A 12,994-nucleotide genomic window follows, 5' to 3' on the forward strand; every position below is an offset into this window, starting at 1 on the left:
AAAACCTCCAGAAAAATTACATCACTGAATTGTCTGATCTATGGTTTCTATCACATCGGAATTTGCACTTAAGGCTCCAATATGACATTTTCTTTGAAGCTAGCATATAGTAGCAATCTAAGTGGAGCAAGATCATATCATATCTGCATTTCATTGTTCACTAGCAAAATAAGCACTGTTTTCCAATAGGTTCTGCATTTGTTCTGAGAAACAGTCATCCACTGAATTATTATTTTTTAGTCACCCTGATGGGTAGTTTAATGCCATTTTTGAAACTAGTAGGAAACCATAAGCCTTTCTTGTTTTTCAGCTACAGTTGAACTTGATGCCGGACCTGTTAGAGTCTCCCCTATAGGATCAATTGATGAATCATCAAAACAAGATGAAGTGTCCAAGGCCAGAAAGGAGTATCTAGATGTTTTAAAGAAAAACTATATGATTTGAGTAAATTCTGATAATCTTGTAGATGATGCTTTATAATATTAAATAAACAAAATGTATTTTTTGTAGTTTGAAGTATATTATAAATTATAAATATTTCAGGCATTTTGCACTTGTCTGGAAAAATGTTGTATAGCTGTATAGCCATATGGTTCCTTCTTTCATTTGTTATGAAAGCTGTATTATTATTATTATTATTATTATTATTATTAGCAAAAAAAACCACTAGCCTAGAGATGTTTTACAGAACTGTCCATGTCTCCTTGTCCTGAATATTTAAAACCAAAGTATTTCTTGACACGTTTAGCGTAATTTGCTACTTGAAATGTTGTGCAGGATTTGTCTGTCGTCGGGTAACAGTTAAAATGCTGGTCTGAAACATTTCCTGTGTACCTTTCCCTGCACTCTGTACATTTACTACTTTTGTCACTAGTGATTTTGCATAGCTTAGGACTGCCATAAGACATTCAACAATACAGTGGACGCTCGGGTTGCGAACGTGATCCGTGCGGGAGGCACGTTCGCAACCCGCAGCATTCGCTACCCACAGCGCCGTGTCTGCAGGCGCATCCATAACCTGAAAAAATGCAACCTGAAGCGTCTGTGACCCAAGGTATGACTGTAGTGACTTTACTGCAATATTTAAATGCTATACAGTGGTACCTCGGGTTAAGTACTTAATTTGTTCCGGAGGTCCGTTCTTAACCTGAAACTGTTCTTAACCTGAAGCACCACTTTAGCTAATGGGGCCTCCTGCTGCCGCTGCGCCACCAGAGCACGATTTCATTCTGAAGCAAAGTTCTTAACCTGAAGCACTATTTCTGGGTTAGTGGAGTCTGTAACCTGAAGCGTATGTAACCCGAGGTACCACTGTACTGACAGAAGTGCCAACAGACTTGTTATTTGTATTTTTAAATGGTACATAAAATGCACTATAGTTTTTAATTGAATAAAAACTGGTCTACATGGAGTTCCTGATACTTTATTCCATCGGGTAGTAGTCAATTTTCTACCTCCAATTTTCTTACCATTTCCCAAGGTTGATGCTGTTAAATAAATGTAATTCATTGTCCAATTTCTCTCTTACTACATAGATATAATCTAATGGTAACAGATATTTTATATGGAAAACGAGTAGTCGGCACTCTTGCCGGATGAAAGTTTTGTCGCACAAACAGCAAGATAGCTTAAGTGTCATAGACTGGTTGGACGTCTAAGATTGGTGAGAGGAACCAGCTGGGGAACCAACTGTTGATCCATGTGCTATATTCAATACATACAAGAAAGACCTTTGAATTTTTAGAACATATTCATATGTGGGGATTACCTCTACAATTGGAGAGGGGGCTTTTTTCCTGTAACTGATATTTCCTTTTTCTTTTTGCAAAACACCATTTACTTCCCAAGGTGGGGAAAAGTGCAGAAGTGGCCGCTCGAAAACAAAGCATTGATGAATTCAGTCTGTAAATTTAGTGGGACATAAACCTACATAGGACTGCCTGCCACTGTTTAATGTTATTTTGTGTTGAGAGTTTATTTTGAAAAGTTTGTCCTTTGGACAATAAACTGGACAATAAACTGAAAATGGGCATGTCCCAATAGTTTGTGCTGCTCTGTGTACATACAGTGGTGGACTATAAATTTATTGTCTATCAGCAAAGAATTTGGAGTTGCCGTAAATAAGTACAGTAAATCTGATTTCTTGATATATTCAGGTATTCAAAAGGCAAACAATGAAAAATTAAAAGGAAAAGTTTGCACAAACAGCAAATAAAATTCATTTATGCTGACAACTTCCTGATATATTTATATTTATGCTGACAACTTCCTGATGAGTGCTTCTCACGTTTTACTTGATGATAAGTATCTCATTGTATCATTCATACTAATTTTGGTTAATTGCTATTGGTGTAGGCTTAACCAAAGGATAAAATATAGATGGATAGTTTTTTGGAAACCAGCTTCTATCTGTCAGTAGATTGTCAAGCACATCACTGCCTCCTGTTGTGATGGTAGAGCTTTCTGTGTAGGAGCAAAGCTTCCTAAATCTGGTCCACCGAACAAAAGGTGCAATTCAGCCCTTTTAAAACCCATCTAGTCCTTACGTAAGCTCAGACCCCCAATGAGATCAAACCACTTTGGCTATTTGCTTTCAATAGATCCACCCTCCTATAAAAAGAAGAAATGTTTCAATTATAAGACTTTACTGAATGAAAATCAGATGGGTCAAGATAATTCCTAAATTAGTCTTCATATCTTTTGCACATAGCTATATTTGTTGTAAATGCACAGTGAGGATAAGACTAAAAGCAACTGAATTTCTGAAAAACCCAGTGCCTTTTTCCAGCTGGGAATCTTGTTCTGAATTCACTTCTGTGCTGCTAAAAATATATCCTCATGTGTCCAAAAAAAGCCTAGGCAGAGAACTAAGCTACATATTTAATCATTGCACCAGGATGAGGAAGGTTTTTTGAGGCTCACAGCCCCCTGAGGAAGTTGTGCTGTTCCTCTGCAGCAAGAGAGATTGTGCTTGAGGCAGGGAGCAGTTTAGGAAAGAGCAAGACAGTGCCATGATTCAGTAGTTGCAACATGAAAATGACTTCTTTCCCCACAATAACTTTCCTAAGTGTATTTCTTGCTCACTAATGCTACTCACTGATTTCACATCAACTATTCTCTAAAATGAGGGTCAACAGGGAATTGAAATTCCCTGAATGACCACACCGCCATCAGTTATCCTTTGGGCTTTTTAAATATTTCAGTTGCCACTGGTGTCAAAGCCACTCTCTACTACTAGGATGTGACTATAAGCACATAGGTCTGATGCAGAATATTCTAGCATTCTGTGTCATGTACTTTGTGCAATGCTGGAACAATCATGCAGTAGAATGCTAATGGCCAATTTGGAATTAATGCAGCTGTAATAAACACCCTTAAAACGAGAGAGACAATCTGAAGGAGGTAGCAGCCTTTGAACACAATTTGCTTCTCTTAGAAACAAAAGCTGTCTGACAAGCAGTCCCCAGGAGTATTCTGTTTATCCCCACAGGGCTTCAGTTGGCAAACACCTGACCTGAATTTGTTTCCTGCAATAGCAGTGACTGGAAAAGCAATTATTCAGACAGGATTCATTTTGTGTGTGTGTGTGAATAAATAAATAAACCTAAGATGAGGGGTGATTTCTGGATGCTTTATTTCACATCTGTGGGTGTTATCCAGCACAGCAGTCTGCTTTTGGAACAGACTGCCACTTGCATAATGAACATTAGCCCTGCTGCACCCTCAAAATCTGCTCCAGAGGGTGAGAAGCAGCTTTTTGCAGGGGTGGGCAGTGAAAGAAGAGGTTGGGGAAGTCTTGGTGCATGAACATAACACAGCTTACACATTGTTAGATACAACCCTGTATGATCATTGTTTTACTTTGATTTTCACTCATCTAGATATAATGGTTTTATTTGATTGTGATTATGGCTGGGGGTGTATGTGTCTGGCATCAACGTGGTATTTCTAAGTAATGCTTCATATTGGCTTTAGAGTGAAGAACTTGTGTAGATCCCCAAGGGGGGGATAACAGTGAAGACAACTTTGGTCTTCATTTCGCTGATGAGCATCTTGAGTATGGTCTTTTAAGCAAGATCAACTTTACTTGCCTTGTGCTCTTAAAAAACTGACTAGCTTATAACACAATTCAAGTAGCTTTGCAAATCCTTAGTGTACTGCGGTGCAGCTCTCTGAAAGTCCTTGTGCTAGCAGTGCTTATAAATAGAAAGTTGCTGTTAACCCAAACAGGCAAGTTCCAAAATGATAGCTGCTTGCAGCGATGGTATCACTTCTGTCAGTGACAGGCATCTTAACTGAGCATGCATGATGCCCTCAGTACAAATAAGGATTGATTGCTGTTAGTCCAAAGGGACTGGCGGGTTCTGTTCAGTTAGGACCGTAGCCATTTGCCTGAGGAGTAATAGAAGCATTTGACTCCACCCATGTAGATTGGCATCATTTCTGTGAAGGACTGCAAGTGACTTCTTCACAATGGCTAGAACTAAGTGAGAGAGCAGCTGAAGTATCTCAAATACTTCGCTAGCTGTTCATTATTGACTCACTTGACTATTATACTATTGATTAATGCTCAAGATGCTATTACTGCTTGACTCTTAAATGGCTCTTTCAGAACTATCTAAATGAAGCTCTGGGGAAGGGGTAAAGTGTTGCCTTTCTGCTTGTCACAACCCGATCAGCAATTGGCTAAATAATGATACTTCTGGGAGCCATCACAGCTCTTGTTTCTAACAATTGTTCATTGGAAAACCCCTGAAATTCCTGAGAAATGTGTAGGTGCCTTAATTGGAATACGGTGCCAGTCCTTAAACTACAGTGTGTTGTAATGGTTAGAGTGTTGGACTAGGACCTGAGAGGGCACAGTTTGAATTCCCACTCAGCCATGAAACTCACTTGGTGACCTTAAAGCAATATCGTCCCTACTAGGCCACCCTGATACACACCATTCACTGCAAATTAGGAGGCCCCTCTGTACACACACAACTCCCCAATCTTCACTTCTCCCATTGCACCACCACATCCTATCTGAAGGTCTTCAGCTCCTCCTCCCCAAAAAACGCCACTCTTCCTTTCTCCTCCCCATGCTTGGAACTGCTTCTGAGAACAAGGTCAATGGGTGACCATGGGCCAGACACCATCTCTTAGCCGAAGCTACCTCACAGGGTTGCGAGAATAAAATGGGAAGAAGAACCATGTAAGCCACCATGAAATCCTTGGAAGATAAAGCTGGTATATAAATACAATAATACATAAAAAATACACTGGCTGCCTGTGGCGTTTGCCCTCCTAGGTGTGTGACATCATATTGTGCTCATAAGGAAAGGGTTAACTAATTGTAAAATGACTAACCTATAGGAACCCAAGGGGAGGAGTTAGAATAGTTAAGAAGTCAGTCTGGAGTTAGAGAAGAGAGAGGGAGGATAAGTCTGTGGGTTGGGCTAGTCTGATGTGAGAGAATCTGTTAAGTTGAGATAGTCAGAAGGTATTAGGAAGGTATAGGCTGGTAAAGAAACAGGATAAGAAACTGACAAGAAAATTAACTGAGAAACCATACTTGTTAATGCTTACAAAATAAACTTGTTTATTTGATTTAATTTTAACAGCTGTCTGGACTCAGTGTATACCCGAGAGTAACGGGTTGGTGACAGCGGGGAAGCGAGCACAGTGGTGGCACAGGGATCAATAGACCGCCAAATGTCCGGGGACCTTGTGTGATCGCCACACTGCCTTTATTGAACACAGTTCAAAGTGCCGAGGTTGACTTATAAAGTCTTCACAACTTGGCATCAGACTACCTTTATACTAAGTTTGTTGTTGAGGGCACTTACTCAGTGAATAAGCTAGGAGACAACAAACATCCTGCTCTCTGGCTAAGCAGATGCCTGTTGCAAACCCACAAGCTGGACATGACTGCGACAGCATTCTCCTGACGCATGCGTTACAGCAGCGTGCCACCTCCAATAACTAGAAGTAATCAACACCTAACATCAAAACCAGTAGGTTTTGACAGGCTTATACAGTCAACTGGGTGGGAGACTCAAGACAAGGTTTCCAGTTGAGATATTATTAGCTTATTCACTTGTTTAAGACATGTTCTTGAACCTTGATTGCACTGTGAGATTTTGGGGCAAACCGGAGCAGCAGGACCCATCACCAGAGCCAAAAAGGTCCCTGTCTCCATGAACACAGCAAGTTCTAAGGCGTAGGGAGCAGCGGGAAGGGTGCGCCAGCCAAGAGCCAGGTGGGGCTTGCTAACTGGGAGGAGGTGTGTGATTCCTCAGCTGGTGTAGGCTCAGAACAGGTGAAGGCCACCTGCCTCATCAAGCCCAGATGCTGCAATCAGCACACAAAGTATAAAAGGGAAGCAGAACTGAGGTGCTGGGTCTGCTCAGCTGCCCATGTTGATACATTTCAGCTTGGGTGTTCCAGGATCTCTATGGGACTGTGCTTTACTATGGACTTTGGACACATGTTGAAGCAATGGTTCTTCAACATCAACATTGTTGGACTGGTCATGTTGTGCGGATCGTCTTCCAAAGCAACTACTCTATTCTGAACTTAAAAATGTGAAGCATAATGCTGGTGGTCAACAAAAGAGGTTCAAAGACTCTCTCAAGGCAAAAAATAATCATTAGTATGAACACCGACAACTGGGAAACCATAGCTGTCAACCTTCCCTTTTTTGCGGTAAATTCCCTTATTCCAGCGCTGTTTCCCGCTGCTTCCTGCTGCTATCCTGGATTGTTAGATATCCCGTAGACTAGGTGAGGCTGCTGATCCCTTATTTTCAAATCTGAAAGTTGACAGCTATGCTGGGAAACACTGGCCTGTGAGTGCTCCAATTGGAGAACAGCCTTTACCAAAGGTGTCATGGGCTTTGAAGACGCTCGAACTCAGGGTGAAAGGAAGAAACGTGCTAAGAGAAGGGCACGCTTGGCAAACCGTCACCATGATCAACTCCTGCCCAGAAACCTATGCCCCCACTGTGGAAGGACGTGTGGATCCAGAATTGGCCACCACAGTCATTTACGGACTCACTGTTAAGACTGTGTTCATGGAAGCCAATCTTACTTGGCTACAAGTGATCACCAAATAACCACATAACCACATAACCACATAACACCGGTCTTGAAAGACCTACATTGGCTCCCAGTACGTTTCCGAGCACAATTCAAAGTGCTGGTGTTGACCTTTAAAGCCCTAAACGGCCTCGGCCCAGTATACCTGAAGGAGCGTCTCCACCCTCATCGTTCTGCCCGGACGCTGAGGTCCAGCACCGAGGGCCTTCTGGCGGTTCCCTCATTGCGAGAAGCCAAGTTACAGGGAACCAGGCAGAGGGCCTTCTTGGTAGTGGCGCCCGCCCTGTGGAACGCCCTCCCATCAGATGTCAAAGCGATAAATAACTACCTGACATTCAGAAGGCATCTTAAGGCAGCCCTGTTCAGGGAAGTTTTTAATCTGTGATATTTTACTGTATTTGTGGTTTTTATGGAAGCCGCCCAGAGTGGCTGGGGAAACCCAGCCAGATGGGCGGGGTACAAATAAATAATAATAATAATAATAATAATAATAATAATTATTATTATTATTATTATTATTATTATTATTATTATTATTATTAGGACACGTTGATCGATCCTGGACTGGGGACCTGACATACAGACTTGCTGTCAGGTAGGCCAGGGGTTCAGGACTGTTTGTTTAAAAGTAAGTTTCCTGAGCTTGTTTGGACGCTCTAGCAGGGGAGCACAGCTATCGTATACCCTTGACCGAAGAACGGTACACTCCTTCTATCTGGGATGGTCGTCCTCTTCCACTGAGCATGCAGCTTCGGGATGGATGCACATGGAGCGGTGAGGGAGGGAGGGGACACCCGCCTAGCCAGCCAGATCAGCCAAATCAACCCTGGTGATCAATGGGGTGACAGATGTCGCAGCCAGATTGCCCTAACCCTAACCATTAGAAAACTAAAAACTCTAAAATGAAGATGGGATGCTCTATCTCCTGCCCATGTGGAATAACAGTGGAGTATACACAGTAATTCTGGGGTTAGGCAAGGTTCCCTTATGATGCTTCCCAGAAGCAGCTTCTGAGAAGGTCAGATGAAATTGACTCAGCTCCAGGAGCTCCTAGCCACATTTCAGCATCGAGCTCTATCCTGGGAGCACAGCAGGCATCTAAAATAATGGATGTCTCCAGTTCTGTTCAGAGCCAGTAAGAGCTAGAGGGTAGAATGACTCAGTGCACAGGAGGTAATCACAAAATTGCTGCTACAAGAAGCCTTCTTTCTTTTCTGATGAATAATTGGCTCAATATTAAGAGGTGGAACTCCTACACAACCCCAAACTGTTTTAACGATGCTACCAACTCCTGTGCTCTGACAAAAAATGAGTTTAATATAAATTCACTTTTTAAGGTGGTAATTCTTCAGTCGCAGTTTTTCAATTACCATGATCTGTGAAGCATTTAAATAGCCACTATATGATGTGCCATGGGACGCGGGTGGCGCTGTGGGTAAAAGCCTCAGCGCCTAGGGCTTGCCGATCGAAAGGTCGGCGGTTCGAATCCCCGCGGCGGGGTGCGCTCCCGTTGCTCGGTCCCAGCGCCTGCCAACCTAGCAGTGCGAAAGCACGTCAAAGTGCAAGTAGATAAATAGGGACCGCTTACTAGCGGGAAGGTAAACGGCGTTTCCGGGTGCAGTTCTGGCTCACCAGAGCAGTGATGTCACGCTGGCCACGTGACCCGGAAGTGTCTCCGGACAGCGCTGGCCCCCGGCCTCTTGAGTGAGATGGGCGCACAACCCTAGAGTCTGTCAAGACTGGCCCGTACGGGCAGGGGTACCTTTACCTTTTTATATGATGTGCCAGAAGGAGTCTTCTGTCTTATTATGGCAGCTAAACAATAGGAGTAAAGCAATTCTTTCATGATCTTGTTTGTCCTCACAAACATATAGTTGTCCTCACAAATATATAGTGAGAGAGTGGGGAGGGTATTACTCACAAGGGTGGTGGGAATGGGTGATTGGCTGATAGGTGTGGTAAATCTGTTGACGACTGTTAACTACCGAGTATAATTAGCTATGCAAAGAAATAATAATAATAATAATAATAATAATAATAATAATAATAATAATTATTTTTATTTATACCCCGCCCTCCCCGGCCAGAGCCGGGCTCAGGGAGGCTAACACCAATAAAATCACAGTAAAAACATAATGGGGGGGGGGGACCAATTTAAAATCAAGGTTAAAATGCCTCATTTTAAAAGTAGTTGATAGATCAAGACCATAAGGGGAGGGAAACATAAGGGTCAGACTGAGTCCAAACTAAAGGCCAGACGGAACAGCTCTGTCTTGCAGGCCCTGCAGAAAGATGTCAAGTCCTGCAGGGCCCTAGTCTCTTGTGATAGAGTGTTCCACCAAGTCGGGGCCAGTGCTGAAAAGGCCCTGGCCCTAGTTGAGACCAATCTAACCACCTTGTGACCTGGGACCTCCAAAGTGTTGTTTTTTGTGAACCTTAAGGTCCTCTGCGGGGCATACCAGGAGAGGTGGTCCCGTAGGTATGTGGATCCTAGGTCTTGCCCAAATAATTTGGCGTTAAGCTGATACAACTGGATAACAGGGATAGGCAGCCTATTAGAATGATTTCACATCTTTTTTGAACTTTCGCCCTGTATGATATCCTCTGTCAGGAGAGAGAGAAGGGAAATATGTCCTTGTTAATTCTCCTTTACCTCTCAATGGCTTTCACCATGGTATCCTTCTGGAGTGGCTGTTCAAGTTAGGGGTAGGTGACACTGCTTTATGGTGGTTCCAGTCCTACTTGGATGGTCATTTCCAGAGGGTGATGCTCGGGGAATGCTGTTAAGAGTGCTCACCCCTTCCCACCTATGCTTTTAAATTGACCCGATAGAGAGGTCACAGATGGGAGGAGGGGGTCCATGCACCCCACTGACGATTATATGATGGACCCTTCTCCCAGTTCTTTGCATGTTTTCCTCCTGTTGGCTCTAACTGTGGTCTATCCATCATCAGGATGATTCATAAACACACCTGAAGACTCACAGTTAAGAACCCAGCTCTTGACATTTGTTCCTTTAGTATTTTTGGAGGCGAATACTTAAAAAAAAATTAAAAAGTCTAGCCAAATGACATTTTAGGGCACCCTACCTTATGTGTGCCACCATCAGTAGGTTCCTTACCATGCTGGTGGCTTTGTAAACTTAAATCAAATTCCTTCACTGACGTTTAGAATGCACTATGCCGTATATTCAAACAATAACCTTCTAGGAGACTGTAAACTAGGCAGAGTCTGTGGCTGGGGGGGGGGGACCTTCAGTCGTGGCATATGGTAGACATTTCCAGTGTACTGATAGTTTCAAAGAACACATAGTCACGGATCATATTACTAGAGTGATTTAGGTGCCTATTCCTCCTACTCAAATATATTTTTGAGCATATGAATCAACACTTATGACAAATCCCTTTTGAATTGCATTTGAAATAACACATGCCCAAGGAGTATAATGGAAATATATTAGTTCTTTGACTGTAACATCAATGTATAAGAGGGGAAAGCTTGTAAAGATGTGGAATTGTTTTAGAATATAAAATGAACAAAAAATCTCCCCAGTTTATAAAGTTGAATTGAGATCTTGAAACCTGAGATTTCCAAAACAAAACCAGATGCCTTACATGTGACATAACACAGCAGAGTGGGTATACAAAGGTGTTCAAATTCATGGGATAAATTATAATTCCAGGGTTCAACAAGGGCAGGGCAGCTCTCTCCCTCTTGTATTTGATATGTCAAAAATGGATTATCAGATGGGGGAACCCTTATTCCTTTAAATTTATGGTACCCTTTTTGTCATAAGAACACATATGCAATTTTCTGACACATTTGAATGAGTTGCTGCTCTAAATTTCACCCCTCACTGGGATGAAAGTCCTTAATCCAAAACCAGATTTTTAAGACCCCTCACTGAATAAATTTGCAAAAATTAAGCTCCACCTCCTAAAACAGTGAGCCCTAAGGTGCCAAGCTAAGAGTAAAAATGGTAGAAGAATCTTTGGGTGGGAAGGGGCAGGTAAGGTCTTGTTCAGAGGTGAGGAACATGGGGCCTTCCAGATTTTGTTAGACGGGGGCCCAGGTCACTCTTGCCAGTGGTATGGACAGTTAAGATGTTAGCTGTTCATTACTTCTAGTTATGGGGAGTGGTATTCCCGCAACATCTGGATGGCTACAAGTTCCCCACCCTTAACCTAGTGGGAGTGGCATTGCAGGAGTGGGTAGGACTTGTAACACTTTTAGTGCAGACATCAGTCGGCTCTGCATTCAGGGGTTATGTAATTCTCTCATTGGTGCCAATTCCTAAAATTGGAATTTGTTCAGGAACTCTCATTGGTACAATTTAGCATCCCTCTCCCCAACCAGAACAACAGAAAGGTCTGCTGCATTAAAACTCTATCATCAGCCTATCGGTTCAGGAGAGAAGATACTTGATGATTCTGGAAAAATCAATGTGTGGGCGTTGTGCCTAAAAGGCTATTGAATAATATTGTTGAATGTTGTATAACAGTGTGCGTTATGTGTTACTATATATGACTCCTAGGAACAGGTACCTGTCTGGATTTCTAGGTAGAGTTTTGGCTGGAAATGACTTGGTTTGTTATTTACTATCAAGCGTATATTTATACGAAAGTATAGTCCATGGAACAAGATTAGACAAAATTTATTTTGTTTTACATACTTGCTAAAGAGATAATCTTCTTAAAGATTCTGCATGATATGGGTAAGCTTAGGATTTCTACGAATGACTGGTGTTTGAGAAACCCTTTTTTTGATTACCAGTGGGTGGTTTTTTTGCACTAAATACAATAGTAAACTATACTTTGCTAAGTGTCAGTTCTGAGTAACAATATCTTGGATTCCCCTTTGTAGTTTTAAGTGATTGCTCAGTATGCCTCCCTCCCACCAAATATGCATCTCAGCATGAAATAATGACATTATTGTCTGATCAGAGGCACCAGCTTGTGAGGTTAATAGGGAAGGGCAACGTCAAACATGTGACATCCTGAACCCCATGTGCGAAGATAGGATGTTGGGAGGAGCCAGGGGCAGAGCCAAATGCAGTGGCCACAGGGTTTCAATGGCCAGTGGCTCCTTGTCCTCCACCACTTGGTGCTACCACCAGCGGGAGGCTGCCTCGACCCTTCTCCCCCCCCCCCCCATAGCAGGAGGAGAATGAGCTTACTACTGGAGCAGTCGTGTGGTTAGCTCCATGCTTTGCCTCTGTGCTCTTTGGACATTGGAGGTATTGTAAACAAAAAATCTGCCCTTTTCCCCCTTATGGGGTATCCAAGAGCTCATATAGAGTCCTTACATAGGTTCCCTATTCAATAGTAGGAGAAAATAACAGAGGCCAACCAGAGAATATTAAGAAGCAAAGCAGCTAGTAAGCCTGATCTTTATTGATCTGTTGCAACAGGGTCCTCACTCACCACAATGCAGGAGGGAGGAGGAACCCAGAACAATGGCGCGCAAGGCCTTATATAGTCTCTTGAAATTGTCACCCTGTAGATCAAGACCACCCCCAGAAACATCATACATACATCACAGAAAAGGCGGTCTCAGAAATTTGAATGTTGTTTTTCTCCTGTCATTGTTTATCTCCTGTCTGGCAGGTTACTTGATTGGATACCCTGCTTACTTGATTGGATTGCCTGGGGAGCCTGGCCAGTCTTTTGTAATGATAAATACTTAGTTCCTGGGCCAGGTCACAGGCTCACACCCTATTCATATCTTAAATGTGCCCTTAAGACAGGATTTGTGAAGGAAAAGACAATGGGGAGGCTTTTCCATTTTCCTCTGACCTTGCAGAGAAAACATTTGCTCAGTTTGGGAATCAAAATGGTTTCAGGTCAGTCTTCCTGTACTGATCTATGTACGTGCTTGGTTGGTACACTTATGAACATTTAACATATATCTAACAC

At 42.6% G+C, this 12,994-nt stretch overlaps 1 protein-coding gene across 13 annotated transcripts in view; it reads left to right on the top strand.

The window, feature by feature from the left end:
- ANKRD26 (ankyrin repeat domain 26) overlaps window positions 1-1,411 on the top strand; it is a 58,451-nt gene extending 57,040 nt beyond the window's left edge. For 10 of the 13 annotated variants that reach the window (XM_028745500.2, XM_028745501.2, XM_028745495.2 and 7 more), the window contains one exon: window positions 311-1,411. In XM_028745500.2, the coding sequence (XP_028601333.2) occupies window positions 311-444 (134 nt within the window). In that variant the 3' untranslated portion in view covers window positions 445-1,411. The remainder of the gene's footprint in view (window positions 1-310) is intronic. The other 3 variants (XR_013394568.1, XR_013394569.1, XR_003708458.2) reach the window with 2 other exon arrangements.
- The last annotated feature ends 11,583 nt before the right edge of the window (window positions 1,412-12,994 follow it).

The sequence above is a fragment of the Podarcis muralis genome, chromosome 10 (genome assembly GCF_964188315.1).
Source record: "Podarcis muralis chromosome 10, rPodMur119.hap1.1, whole genome shotgun sequence".
Taxonomy (NCBI): Eukaryota; Metazoa; Chordata; class Lepidosauria; order Squamata; family Lacertidae; genus Podarcis; species Podarcis muralis.